Genomic DNA, 13,997 nt, shown 5'->3' with positions numbered 1-13,997 from the left:
CTTGGAGGTGTACTACATACATAGTACTAATACTCTAGAGTCATTGTCTTTAATAGCTCTGCTGTTTAACAATGGATGAGAGTAGAATAGATCGAGCGAGCATCACAATCAATCTAGTGGACCGGCTCATGCCGGCTGCGATTTAATATAGACTCGGATCAGTGCACTGGAACGGCATATGTGAAGACGCTGTGTACAGACGGTCGACTGCATCATTGTCTCTCACCGGCTTTTCGGACAGCGGACTGCCGGTAGTTACGTCGAATGTGGATTTTTTTTTTGGAATTTGAGTTGAGGGTGTGCCTGGGTGGGTTGTACGACACGATAAGAGTTTGATCCCTTCTGATTTCGTCTTGATTTTCTTTTTCCAGTGTTAGCCTAGATGGGAAACCACAATTACTGTAGTGACTGGGGGGTTCAGGTCCAGGCCCACCCCGGATTCTGGGTGGGACTGAAGCGTCGAAAGGGTTTAGGGTTAGAGAGTTGGCCAAGCACATATGGATAGCACATGGTGTACGAGAGTGTACATGCCAGTAGCCAGATTGTGTAAACCACTCACTATTACTACACTGTGATCTACGATCTACAAGACGACACGAGGGAATCGATGAACAGAAACAAAATATGTAATTCATCCGGGACGAAGCCCGTTCTCATATCCCTCGCTGTTTTGATTCGAACCCGATGATTCAAACCACATAGAACAAAACAACACTGACGCCTTTCTTCTTTTGAAAAGGGGATCATCAGATCACCGGTCCTCAGCAGCATAGCATCAGCCATCCCCGGGGCACCGGTAACAGGGGAAAGAGTTCCACATCCATTCGGAGACGGCAAACGACTTGTAAATTTTTTGGGAGAAAGCTAAATGCAAATGCCGAGAGCCATCTCCGGTTCACACCGACCACGTCCTATCGCTTATCCCAGTCGTTATGAAAAACCGAAACAGGCGGGACTCCCAAACCACCAGGCCACCAAACGTATCCATCGCGCCATGAAAATCCATGATTGTGAAGTTATGCGGTGTGAGACATTTAGTCCTTGTTCTTCTTGGGGCCCTTGGTCTTGGCGGTACCGCGGAACTTCTTGGAGCGGTTCTTCCGTTGCTTGCCTGGAGGGAGGGGAAATGAATGTTAGCATTGGGGTTCGTGGGCGAGGGAAGGAGGTCGACGTACGCTGCTGGCGGGAAGGCTTCTCGACCTTGGTGGCGGCACCAATGCGAACCAGACGGTAGGCGGGCTCGAACTTCTTCAGGGCCTCCTGGGAGTCGTAGACCAGGGCGAAACCAGTGCTCTTACCACCACCGTACTGAGTGCGGAACCCGAAGACGGAGACCTGGTCCTTGTTGGACTTGTACAGGTCGGCCAGCTTCTCGCGGAGCTCGTCCTTGGAGACGTTGGGACGGTTGGGGTGGAGGACATCCCTAAACAAGCACGAAAGTCAGTCGCGCAGTTCTGTGTGAAAAGTATTTCCAATCGATGATGGGTGGTCGGATTCGTGGTGCGATTCTCGATTCTCAATTCTCAAATTCTCGATGCTGGATGTTGGATTCTGGACTCTGAATGGGTCGGATGTTCTTGTCTTCTTTTCAATCCTCCTATGTATGTGTTCGTAGATGTATGCCGATGTCTTGTGTGGTCGTGTCGCATCTCATTTGTCCAATCTCGAATTTTCGAATCTCGAATCGAATCGCCCATGTCTCCTCCCACCATCGCAGAAACCAAGGGGGAAAAAGAAGGGAATTCTTACACGACCATCTGCTTGCGAGCCAGCAGAGGGTTGCGGATGAACTTGCGAGTCCGCAGGGTAACGGGGGTGTCGGCCATTTTGGTGGTGTCGTGGTGATGCAGAGAGGAACACTGTGGATAGGCGACGACTTCAATTCAATTTTCGTGCGGTGCGTTCTCGGCTAGGGCTTGGCGCTAGCCATTTTAGGCGGTGACTAAGGGTGCATCTTAGTCATCATATCAACAGAGTCACCTGACCATGGTCACCTGCTGCCCCGGAGCTGATCAGCTGACCCTTATCGATAAGCAATTACATGCCTGAATCCACAGGCAGAACATATTTCTGCTTCTGCGGGGATCGATCTCCAATTCGCAGAAAGAGAAACAGAAAGACACCATACAACTCAATCCCACAGCAGAATGTCCCACCTCATTTACACCCTCTCCAAACAGTACTTCCAACTGGTCGATGTCCATCAACTATCAATCCCACCAAACAATGTCCTAATCCAGCCCGCCGTACAAGAAGCCTTGTACGAGCACATGTTCAACGAATCTCTCACCCCACTACCACCAACAACCTACCGATCTCGAGTTCTGAAGCTCCTCCTCGCGCGAATTGAAGAAGGAATCACAGACCCAGAAGAAGATGTACGTAATAGCGTTTCCAAACCATCCACCACGCCAAGAAAAGAACCCGGCGCAATTATATCGCAGAAATCGCAAAGACATTCTTCAAATCTAATATCTGACTCTTTTGAAACCAGGAAATTCTCGACTCATTAATGGAAACATGGGCCAACCTCCTCACAACACCCAAACCCAGCGCCCTGGACCAAGCCCAACAACTCTCTCAAATAAAATACACCGCGCCTACATCTACACCCTCAACCAGCACCAGCACCAGCACCAGCACCAGCACCACATCTCCCCGAACAGTAACAATATCCGAATCCCGCGGCGTAATCCTCTCAGGCGGAACAACAGGAAACAGGACCTGGGAAGCAGCCCTTCACCTAGGTTCATTCCTCGCAACAGCGGCCGGCGAGACCCTCATCCGCGGTAAACGGGTCATAGAACTCGGTGCCGGCACGGGCTTCCTCTCACTATTTTGCGCGAAACATCTTGGTGCAAAGGCTGTTGTTGCGACAGATCGGGAGCCGTTTTTGATTGATAACATGCGGGCTTGTGTGGAGGTTAATAACAGAGAAATAGAGATTGGGGAGGATGGGAGGGTAGCTAGGACTATACCGATGTACCCGGCCATCTGGGACTGGGGTACGAAATTAGAGACTGTGGAAAATGAAGATAGAGAGGGAAATGAGCAGGACTCTGTTTCGGTGGTGGAAGAAGAGAGTGTTGGCTTTGATATTGCGCTAGGGGCTGATTTGGTGCGTTTTTCCTTTCCCTTTCCCTCGCCTCGCCTCGCCTACCAGCAGGGATGAATAGGAAAAGATGAACCTTTCGTCCCAGAAAAGGTCATTGGTTGATTTGCACCTACTGACAAAAATTCTTCCCCCTCGCAGATCTACGACGCAGATATAATCCCACTACTTATATCGACGGTACGAGATCTCTTCGAGAACTACCACATCGGGCAATTTATCATTGCGGCGACATTAAGGAATGAGAAGACGTTTAAGACGTTCTTGGATGCTTGTGGTGAGTCTTTTCCTCCCTCTTTCCATTTTTTGGGACTGGTGAGATGCTAACTGCGGCGATGTATAGAAACGAATTCTTTCACTGTCGAGACGCTCCCGTTTCAATCTACAGCTGAAGAGGAGCAGACGGGGTTCTTTCATTCGACTAGTATTCCGATTCATACGTATCGGATTTTGCCTTCTAAATGAGGGGGGAGGGAAGGGAGCCTACGATATTCGAAATACTAATACTTCAAGAGAGTCGTTCCACGATGGATGGATGCCAGTGTATACCTAATGGTGACTTATCGGGCTCTTTGATGGATGACTCGGACTCAACCCGGTCAGGGGAAGATGTATTACTACCTAAGTTATGACAATGCAACATATAGACTCGGAGTTTGGGGCCAAGTGAGGTCATTATTATATTTAAGAGATTGTATTATTATCATTGAAGCTATACCAGCAGCACAACACAAGACAAATGTTCGGCAATAGTATCTAATAAACGAATGTCTCGGGGTATCACGAAATTATCTGCAACGCCAACAAGCACCATTCAGATCCCTACCAGGAGTAAAGGATGAAGACAAAAGAAAGAGGAAAGAAAACGATAACGAAAACGAAGACAAGATAGCAACAAAACCGAAACCAATGCAAAGCCGTCCATGCGATTGAAAAATTGAGAGAAAAATGCAATGCAATGCAAGATAGATATGGGTGATTGGGTATTGAGATCAAGGAGATTCATAAATAGGGAGGGAGATGGAGAGGGAGTGTAAGACCGTAGCCCCAGACCCAGACTCAATCTCAGGATCAGCTCTCCTCGGCAAGACTCTCGCGAAGCAGATTCTCGTCAATGCCTTGTGGGTGAATTGAGACCGGGGCTCGGGGCGGGGACGGAAACCGAGTATTGGGCCTTTCTGGTTGACGCCTGTGAATCTGAAGCGGAACTGGGGTGGCGAGTCGAGATTGGGAGTCGAGGAGAGGGAATGAGTTGTATTATTGGATGTTGGTATAGGTTGCGAGGTCTCCGGTTCATGGTTGGGTTGTGGTGGAGGAGGTATAGATTCGGATTCATGTTCAGGGCCGGGTCCAGGGCCAGGCTCGTTTGGAGCTGTCGTCTCGTTCGCTTCATTCTCATCACACTCCGTCGGGACAGGTGCTGTACCCCACTTTCCAAGAACCCAGCCTCCCATGCGTCGACCTAATGTCGTCGTCTTCCGCGGGACCGGGGTGGTAGAACTGGTGCTGGCACTCTCTGCCGAAACAACAGACGCTGTTTCCGTCGTCACGCTGTTACTGGCTGCCATGGAGGCGAGTAAAGATCGAGATGACATCTCCGGAGCCCTGGCGCGGTCGACTGTGATTATTGGCGCGGAAAGGACGGGTGGCGTGGAGACCAGCTCCACGCTAGGTGAGACGATGCGTTGTGGGATGCGCATGCCTGGATGCCAGCCGCCCATTCGGGAGTGGCGGGTTATAGGGGTATGAATGTCCATGCCAGCTACAGAAAGTAGACTGTCGTGGGACGATGATTTGCGGAGTGTAGGTAAAGGTATTTGGATACCGAATGGGTTGTCTGTGGGCTGATCGCCAGGTACATGTTGAGACCAAATTCCAGATGATGATGGTTCGGATTCTTCTGGGATGACAGGTTCTGCGAGATCCAAGAAACCTGTTCGGTCATAGTGCTCGTCGTTGAAAATACCGGACGAATTCTCGGGGATTTCAGGAGAACCGAGCCCTGGCAATGGACGGAATGGCATGTCGATACCCTTGAGGGCTCGGGCTTGCATGAGAGGCGATGAAAACACGGTGCTTTCAGGGCTTGTCGGTTCAGAGAAATCCATGCCGCGATCAACACGGTCGAATATTGAGGATGTTCGGAATGCAGATTGCGGCGAACTGGCCAACGAATCGGCGGGAGGTGATTGATAGGACCAACGGCGAGAAGAGGACGGTGGTGGGATAGAGACAGAGGTGTGAGAGAGGATCGTATTCAAAGATGAACCGGAGGATTGGGAGCGATGGATAGATCGACGAGGTGAATTCGTGCCCATCGCCGAATGTAAGGGAACCGGGCTACCCAGGGAAGGACGCTTCTTCTTGACGCGACGATTGGCCGAACCTTTATCCTTCTTCGTCGAAGGGGTGTGGTAATGATGGTGAATATGGAATTCCTGCGAGACGCGACGTTCCTTCGACTCCAGCTCCTCACACAGAGTCGGCGTGCGCGCTCCATCAGATTGCTCCTCACCTATACCGGCCAGCGGCTGATGAAACAGAACCTGATCGCGGAGGTTTTGGACCTCCTGATTAGAACTTTCCAGCATCTCACGCAGCTCCATAATACCAACTTGCAGATTCGCATTATCCTGCAGGATATCCTTAACGAACCGCGAGACGACTGGAGTGCCAGGATTGCGGCCTATTTCGGACGCTGCAGCAGCACCTTTCAAGCGACCAGCAGCATTATCCAGCTCGCGTTCAACATGTCGTTTCCGCTCCATGCGTTGAACAAGCTCCTCGTGCCTCTCACGCTCCTCTCTCGCCTCAGCCTCGATGCGCTCAACCTGATCATTCAAATCACGTAGCGCACTCTCAGCATTCCTCCACCGCTGCATGGCAGATTTCTCATCTTCATGCGCAGAAGAGAGGCATTCCTGTAATCTGGACTGCTCAGTCTCCACTAGAACAAGCTGGGCCTCAAGCTCAGCCGCCCGCGAAGCGGCAACTGTCAACCGGCGCAGCTCAGCCTGCGTACTTTCCAGCGTAAGCGTAAGCGACTCGACACGATCATCCGACTCGGCAACACTCTGATTCAAGCCCTCGAGTTGCTCAAGCAGACTTCGGTTCTCCTCGACGATACGCGCATTCTCGGCCTGAACCAGACGCTTCTCGCGCTCCAGTGCATCGACATTATCGACTAATCGCTGGCGATCCTCTTCCGCCTCCGCCATATAACTCTCATGACGGTGAAGGAGAGCCTGTAAAGAAAAAGTCAGCGACGACAAGCCCAAGGAATCTGCATCTGCATTTGCATTTGCAGAGTAATCATAGAAAGAAGTGGCCATGACGGACGCCAACGCAGTGGGTGAGGACGGTAGACCTCGGCAGGAGAGATGCCATGGAACAGGATGTGGACTTGGACTGGTAGTGGAATGCAAATGGAATGAACAGAAGTATGGGTCGGGAGTTTGGATTGTTATCCGTTTCGTCATTAATCCCTTCGTTGAAGAAAGGCGGGGAGGAATCTGAAGAAAATCCCCGGCCCAAAAAGCAACGATCTGGAATTCCAAAATTATGCATCAAACATGCAGCAGCCTCAGCCAGCCCAGACCCAACCCAGCCCAGCTGTGCCACGTCGATGACCCATCGACCCACAGGATATCACATTGGCGCCCGACAGGTCAAGAAAATGAAAATGAAAATGAAATGAAAATGATTGCCAGTTGCAAAACGTACCTGTCCTAAGCGCGCCGCCGTCGCAAGATCCTTCTCCAACCCTTCCAGCGCAAGAGAATTATGCTCCAACAGGGCACAATCCTGGCGTCCACAGCAACAACGTAGATTCGCCGGGGCTGTTGAGTAAGTCGGAATGCCCGGGACGATCTCAGGCTGGGTGGTTGGGCAACAACTACCGGCACCAACAGTGTTGGTGCCGGTGTCGTTGTTGGCGGAGGATATCGCGGAATGCGGAGAGGAATCCATCGCAAGAATGTGGAGCTGGAGCTGGCCCCCTCAGGTCGACGGGGGCGGGCGGATCATTCGACGGGATTGGCGAAATCAGTGCGGGTTGAGTAGGGCCGAGCTCAGCAAAAGGAATAGCACCAGGAACAGAAAAGAAGACGGTGAGGAGGCGAAAGAGGGGGTGCGGTGCAGTTGCAGGTGGAGGTGGATGGCGTCTTTGGGGTTGCACAGCGGAGAAATGGTGTCAGCTGATTTGATTGGCTGGTGCCAGCTTAGTAAGGTAAATTGGGCATACAGTATACAGCTGGGTACAGCTGGTATAACTGGATATAGATCGAGTTAGATGGGAGAGTATGAATATCAACAGAGTAGAAAAGAGAGTGCTATATCAAGTACGTGATATTAGAGAATACTTGATTCCTAGGTATTTCTCCAGCCTCAAGGGTGACTGTATTCTTGCCACTAGGCTCGGAATGAGTACATGCCAGATACTGGACCCTTGCATCGCCGTACAGATGAGAGAGATCTGGTGGGGTGAATGACAAATGTGAAACGAAGAGAGGTACCCGTTCATCTTCTAGGGCATGCTCAGCGGGGCCTGTTGTGCGACTGTGAGTATTGGTTTGTAGATACATTTGTTCCAGCTGTGGATACGAGTACGAATACTTGTAGTACCAGTGGACGGGGTAGTTAATGTCTGGGAAGACTACTAGTAGGCTCATGCCCCTGTCCCACAATCTCCCGAATCTAATCTTGCGCAGCTACGCCACCGTTGGGTATAGATCGAGTTGAGTGGGAGAGTATGGATTTCTATGGAGTAGACTAAAGAGCAGATGCTCTGCAGGCGATAAGGGCCAGGCCATACCTACCAGTAAATATACCTTCAATTTCCAAGGTTGCAATGCGAAAAATGTCCAAAAAAATAGCGGATAACTGCCCCCACGCCGATGGACGATGGACCTCGGCATTACATAAAGTACTTTCAAGTTGGAAAGTTACCAGTAGTAAAGATCAAGATTCGACCGATCTGATTGATGACTAACCGAGCACAAAAGTGAAGCACTCAGGCACAAGATAAATATCAACATATACTAGCACAGTAGTAGCATTCAAGGAACGTGCTAAATATAAGAAGACGCAGATTGGTAAATACCTTACTTAAATTTGAATCCTTTGATACTAGTAGTTCAAAGTCCTTTGCTCGAGGAAGAAATCACATACCAGTAATCGGCATAGAAGAAATCACAAATCTGGGAACCAAAGCTAGAGAGGTATACTGGTATTAGTATTAGAATTGCTAAATAAAACTACAAGTCCCCTTAAAGGTTGAATAAGAAATTTGATTATAAAACATACCTCACTTTCCTTCTCCTTAACTTCCGTCGGTAGATCGCAGCACCCACAATAATGGGAAAGACCACAAGAAGTTTCATCACAATCCAAACTTCCTCCACAATAGCCCTGGAGGGCCGTATTCTACTCCCCGCATCTCCGGTGGGTTACAAAGGTGCCAGTAGTTTATTGCTTGTTGTTGATAGCCAACAGTCGACAACATGCAGCCTGCCTGCCCTGCCAGCCTGAGATCCATACTAGTTACTGGTTAGTAGACACCCAGACCTCAACACTGGCAGCAGAAGCCAAATGAAAGGGAAATAACGAGATGAGGTCATAGCAAGGCAGCTTATGATGATTTATAGAAATATGGAGTGGAATGTAAAATCTAGAATAGATCATCTCTTCTCGATTACGACTGCGTATGGCAGAGCATGGCAAAGTAGAATAGAGGAGAGAAGAGAAGAGTAGACTAAGCGATTAACATAATAATGATACTAGTAGACCCGAGGGAAGTTTCTGAATTGAAATCGAATCAAAGTATCACAGAGACAAAGGGGGAGAGATGATTGAGCTGAGCTGTAGAAAAAAAGAAGAAAGAGATAGAGAAAAAAAAACACCCAGCGCCTTTCAAAGCTCAAGATAAGCTCAAGTGGAACAGAAATAGAAGTCCAGTTCAAGCTTAAGTCGAAGCCCAAGCCAAGCTAAGCTAAGCTCGGCTTGTCTCAACTCAACTCAACTCGACTCAACGGGCTCATCATAGCAAAAGATCATTCCGAACATTGATAAACGCCCCAGCGCCGCCCTCGCTGATTTCATTGACTAGCACTTCGGTCTGTTGATAAAGCCTCTCTAGAGCTGCTTCGGAGTTTTTGCCTAGCGAGACTGGTGGAAAAGAAATTAGGTTAGCAAGGGTGGTCTACAAATAGGGTAGAAGACTCGGCCCGGGAGGCTGAGGTTGGGAGCTGGGGGACTCACCAAGAATAGCCGAATTCAACTCCTCAGCAACAGCATCCCGCCCCTCAGGATCAAGGTAATGACCATGCGGCGACCCCTTCGGATCAGGATAACAAACTAAAGAAAAAACCTCATCAAGCATCTTAAGATCAAGACCGTCATCGCCAGATTGATGATAGTCAAGTCGTAACTGCTGCCCATACTCCACGGCTTCGGTAAGAAGTTCATTAAACCGTTCATTCCGTTCGTTCCTTTCGTTCGTCTTGGGACTGGGACTTTGACTTTGGTCTTCTGTATCCATGCCCATCCCATCATCCCACCCGCCATCATCAAGTTCCATTTCCTGGCCGAAGACGGCGTGCTCGTCTAAACCGGGCGAGGTTGAGCGACGGCGCTTGGATGCTGATACTGGGCTGGATGCTGAGAGGAGCAGCTCTTGCGATTTGCGCATCATTTCTATGAATTTGCGGCAGCGAAGCTTGAAGTGGATCTGTGGGTGCTCTTTTAGGACGTCGGCGTAGTATGCGTTTGTGTGCTTTAGGGCTTTGTCGATGTCGCCGTCTAAGATTGCGGCGCGGATTTCTGGTGAGTGTTGTTAGCATGGGAATTTGAATTGGCAATGACAGTGGCACTGAGGAAAAAAAGGAAAGGAAGTACTTACTATTCCGATGAACCGCATGATGATCTTCTTCGACCTCATATTTCTTCAGCGGCGCACCATGTCCGCTTTGCAACGCTGCAGTTTCCGTAGCCACTTCTTGCGCGAATGCATGTGCGGTCTCGACATAGCCGTCATGGGCTAGGAATTGGGCCACCAATTCTTGCAGAAGTGATGATTCGTCGAGGGGTGGTTGGAGGGTATCCGTGCTTGTGGTGTTAATTTCTGCTTGGATTGATGCTCGCTCGTGCTGTGAAACGGATTAGCCACATGCATGAAATGCATGAACGCATGAACGTATGAATGAATGCCGAAAGCACTTCCAAAGCCCTAGCTAGGCCAAGCCTAGTCTAGAGTAAACAGAACAAAACTGACCTTAACCATCCCATCAATATCAAAAACAAACGGCTCCTGACCAAAATTCGTCTTCAAACAAACAGGAGGCTGCCGTTTCATCCCAACCGAAGGAAAAAGTTGAATCTCCGGCAACCCAGAGAACGCCGTTCCCAAAAACACGCCATTCTTGGTAAAAAACGCAGAGCGAGTTGAGAAATTCACCCCACACCCGACCGTATCACCAACGCCATAAGTCGGCCCATAACTCCGACCCTGGCCCTGCGATTCGCCAAAAAAGGACTTCCCGTCATCGCCGTGGTAGGCCCATGATTCGGTTTCCCAGCCGGGTAGACGCTCGATCGAGGCTTTGGGACTTGAGAGCCCGATCGCTACCATCCTGCAACAAGAGCCGAGATCAGTACGGATTCCACTTGCGCCCGAGGACGAGGAGGTGTTGGTGTTACTGCCGCTGCCGCTGCCGCTGCCGGTGTTATTATTATTATTTGCATCTGCGGCTGCGGTCAGTGGCAGCATAGTAGTAGTTCGCACATACCCTTCCTTCGGCTTTGACTCGATTTTGATCTCGAAGTAGTAGATGCCGCATTGGGGCGGCATCGGGTTGTCGGCTCGTAGGGCGGCGGCTTCGTGGTCGTTTGTCTTATGCTGTGGTCCTGTGTAGCGCACTTCGAGCCCGTCGCTGGATATTTCGAGGATGTCGTGGCGATCGTCTACACCCCACTGTGTTGGTAGGGGCATCGGGGTATCGGTTGCTGTTGGCGGTTCCTTCTCGATGATATCATAGGTCATCCCGCGGTGCGAGGGTGCCATGCGTGGTAAGTGGACATTGCTGGATGATGTGGAGAGGGGTTGTTGGGGGTTGTTGTTCGAGGTGGAGGTCGTGATAGCTGAGGCCTCACGTTGTTGAGCTAGTAGCTTTGCTCGGTGGGCGGCGTCGAGGCGGGAGACGTAGCGGGAGTCACGGAGGTAGGAGGGGGTGAAGAAGGAAGGGGAAGCATCAGGAGGGAGGGCGAAGGATGAGGGAAAGTCTACGGGTCGCAGACTGGCATATTTGCGGGAGAAGGTGGGCAGGGCATCTGAGGACGTCATGTTCCTCCAAGCGGAGTTCATGTGCATGTCTGCGGCATCCAGGCCGGATAGTGGCCGATGTGGACGGCCGTCGTGGTGAGGGTGAGGGTTGGAGGAGGTTGCAGATGGGTAGGATAAGTTAGAATCGTGGAGGAGGTTGGTCAAGGAGCCTGAGATCGGAGGGGAGATAGCGGTGCCCGACAAGACGGAGGCGTAGGAGAAGCGGCGTGGTGGGCCGGGGGAGATGCTACTAGTTCCACTTCCACTGCCACTCCCGTATGTTGGAGCTCGAGCTCCCGCTCCACCGGGGAAAGGAATATCAGTCATCTCGTCGTACCCACCCCCGAAATTCGAATTCGAGTGACGCTCACAATCCCCCTGTTGGCGACGGTTCGTGCCTGTTTCGTGCTTGGAACTGAGGGGGGTTCTCTGCTGACGTTGCGTGACAAGCGGGTCATCTGGTGACCGGAAGCAGCGAAGCCGCGAAGCCGCACTAACGGATAACGCTTGAACGCGGACGAGGAGAAAGTTATCGGTAGAGGAGGGACCTGTCGGAAATAAGTTCCTTTTCTATTCCTTAGGAACAAAAACAACGAGAGGTCAGTTTGGTGTAGTGATATAGTCAAAGACTGCGGGGAAAAGGCCGAAGAAAACGGAGGGGGAGTTGCGCAGGTGGTAAAGAACCCTAGAAACTTGAACCGTCACGAGGACCGTTCTCCGATCTAGGCGTTTTGTAAACTACCGGGTATTATTGCAAGGATAGTAAGCAGGGGGATGTGGAAGAAATGAGATTAGAATTAAATTACAGAGAGAGGAAGAAAGGGTTTCTTTGACAGAGGACTTAATCTACTACGAGTAGTAGTAGTAGTAGTAGTAGTAGTAGTAGTAGTAGTAAGTAAATAGTTACTACTACTATGGCTGCTGATCTATACCTACTAGTACTCCGCACTATCCACAGAGCACCGTGTTTGAGTATAATAACTTGAATATCGTTGACAATTAAATTTTGGAGCAAAAGGCAAGAAGAAATAATAATAATAATAATAGTAATGATAATAGGGTAGTCCTTCACCCTTCCCAGCAATCAAACACCGAGTCTCAGACATGATAAAAATATGATACAGTAATGTAGTAAGACTCCGAGTCCCAAAATGAGGATATTCCAATCCAAGCATGACAGGCCGGGATCATCGACCAAACATAACGAAATCCGAACCAAAACTTCCATCAAAACGCCACTTGAACCCTAGATCCGTAAAGGCACACACACAAACAAAGAGAGAAGAAGAAGAAAAAAGAGAAAGGCCAGACATATGGCGAGAACACAACGCGCAAGTAAATGCGTAGATGCGTTTAAAGAGAAGAAGAGAGACAGCAAGAGAATCAGATAATCAATCTAGGGAGATCCCCTAGATGTAATATACAACAACCACCTCAAGCAGCCATTGCGATCGCCGGTGATGAAGCCTCGACCAAATTAGACGGAGCCGGAGTAACATCGCCATCACCCGAGTTACTCTTCTCACTGGGGACAGCACTGCTACCGTTCATTGTATCGGTGCCGGGCGCCGTCAGAGTTGGCTTTGTATCGCTATCACCACTTTCCAAGGCTGTTGTCGTAACTGTACTACCATCGGCATTTCCTAATTTCGCCAGGGCATGCGTTTTCCATGATGGGAGTTGCCAGAGAATACCCGTGAAACTTCTCAGGCGGAGTGGTTGTTTTTCCCATTTGCGACAGGGAGATCCGGTGCGGTCTAAGGCGCGGAGACCAGCGTTGATGGCGCCGGTGTTGGCTTTTGGTCCTAGTCGGTGTGCGGCGGCTACTTTGCCCAATTCGCCTTCGTCACTGTGTAAAGTGTTAGCTGTGTTTGGCCAGGTGGTTCCGCGCAGGGTTGACTTACAGTCTGAGCTTCTTCTTGGGACCTGGTCGACCTCTTGCTTTTGCGGGCTCTGTTTGGCTATTTGCGCGTTTGTTGCCGGGCTTGGGACCCGGAACGCCCTTCCGGCGTGGTGTGTCGCCAGGAGTTGCGCCGGTGGCTGGTGTTGAGGTCGCGTCGGCTTCGGAAGCATTGTCGGCGGATGATGGACGAGGTACAGGGACTTCGGAGGATGATGTTGGGGAAGAGTGTTCGTTTTGTTCGTTGGTCTTGTCGTCGGTGGGGATGGGTGTGGCGGGTTTCCGGTCGGCCGGGTCTAAGAAGCGTTGTAACAAGTCGGGCGACAGTTTCAGTGTGAGGACGAGCGAGTTGACGGGTTTGGCGGCGGCGGCAGCCCGGTTGGAGCGACCGTTTGGAGTGCCGGCGGGCATGATGAAGATGGTGGTATAGCGGGTGGTGGAGGAGATGGGATGGATGAGAAGGGATTGGAATTCGGATGAATGGTGAGAATGACAGGGGTGATTGTTCCACCGCCCGGGGCGATCAGAGTTGGTATTTCAGGTTGGTGGTAGGCAGTTCAGGCGTTGCGATTCAGGGTGAGGCGAAAGTCGAGGGTGATGGTATGGTTGGGGGATGAGATGATGGATTGAAGATGAGAGGAGGGTAATGTGAGATGAAGATGGGAAAG

General features: G+C 50.5%; 5 protein-coding genes across 5 annotated transcripts; 1 reads left to right on the top strand and 4 right to left on the bottom strand.

Annotated features, from left to right (window-relative positions):
• Positions 1 to 1,034: 1,034 nt before the first annotated feature.
• On the bottom strand, positions 1,035 to 1,826 carry N7481_007228 (40S ribosomal protein eS24; the record flags this gene model as incomplete). The annotated part of the gene is made up of 3 exons (XM_057266447.1): positions 1,035 to 1,111; positions 1,176 to 1,423; positions 1,750 to 1,826. 3 exons carry the CDS (start codon positions 1,824 to 1,826, stop codon positions 1,035 to 1,037), a joined length of 402 nt encoding a protein of 133 aa, XP_057120648.1.
• Positions 1,827 to 2,147: 321 nt separating this feature from the next.
• N7481_007227 (protein-lysine N-methyltransferase) lies at positions 2,148 to 3,577 on the top strand (the record flags this gene model as incomplete). The annotated part of the gene is made up of 4 exons (XM_057266446.1): positions 2,148 to 2,378; positions 2,495 to 3,118; positions 3,254 to 3,389; positions 3,456 to 3,577. 4 exons carry the CDS (start codon positions 2,148 to 2,150, stop codon positions 3,575 to 3,577), a joined length of 1,113 nt encoding a protein of 370 aa, XP_057120647.1.
• Positions 3,578 to 4,104: 527 nt separating this feature from the next.
• On the bottom strand, positions 4,105 to 7,081 carry N7481_007226 (uncharacterized protein; the record flags this gene model as incomplete). Its single annotated transcript, XM_057266445.1, has 2 exons — positions 4,105 to 6,357; positions 6,836 to 7,081. 2 exons carry the CDS (start codon positions 7,079 to 7,081, stop codon positions 4,105 to 4,107), a joined length of 2,499 nt encoding a protein of 832 aa, XP_057120646.1.
• Positions 7,082 to 9,149: 2,068 nt separating this feature from the next.
• N7481_007225 (uncharacterized protein) lies at positions 9,150 to 11,756 on the bottom strand (the record flags this gene model as incomplete). Its single annotated transcript, XM_057266444.1, has 5 exons — positions 9,150 to 9,277; positions 9,371 to 9,931; positions 10,011 to 10,257; positions 10,383 to 10,824; positions 10,897 to 11,756. The coding sequence occupies 5 exons, from the start codon at positions 11,754 to 11,756 to the stop codon at positions 9,150 to 9,152; spliced, it is 2,238 nt and encodes a 745-aa protein (XP_057120645.1).
• Positions 11,757 to 12,863: 1,107 nt separating this feature from the next.
• Positions 12,864 to 13,740, bottom strand: N7481_007224 (uncharacterized protein; the record flags this gene model as incomplete). The annotated part of the gene is made up of 2 exons (XM_057266443.1): positions 12,864 to 13,278; positions 13,334 to 13,740. The coding sequence occupies 2 exons, from the start codon at positions 13,738 to 13,740 to the stop codon at positions 12,864 to 12,866; spliced, it is 822 nt and encodes a 273-aa protein (XP_057120644.1).
• Positions 13,741 to 13,997: the final 257 nt, after the last annotated feature.

This window comes from Penicillium waksmanii (genome assembly GCF_028829765.1).
Source record: "Penicillium waksmanii strain IBT 27052 chromosome Unknown utg000007l:1.0-4314555.0:1.0-4317578.0, whole genome shotgun sequence".
NCBI classification, from domain to species: domain Eukaryota; kingdom Fungi; phylum Ascomycota; class Eurotiomycetes; order Eurotiales; family Aspergillaceae; genus Penicillium; species Penicillium waksmanii.
The sequence above is the reverse complement of the archived record's forward strand: the minus strand, read 5'-3'. Positions and strand labels throughout refer to the sequence as shown.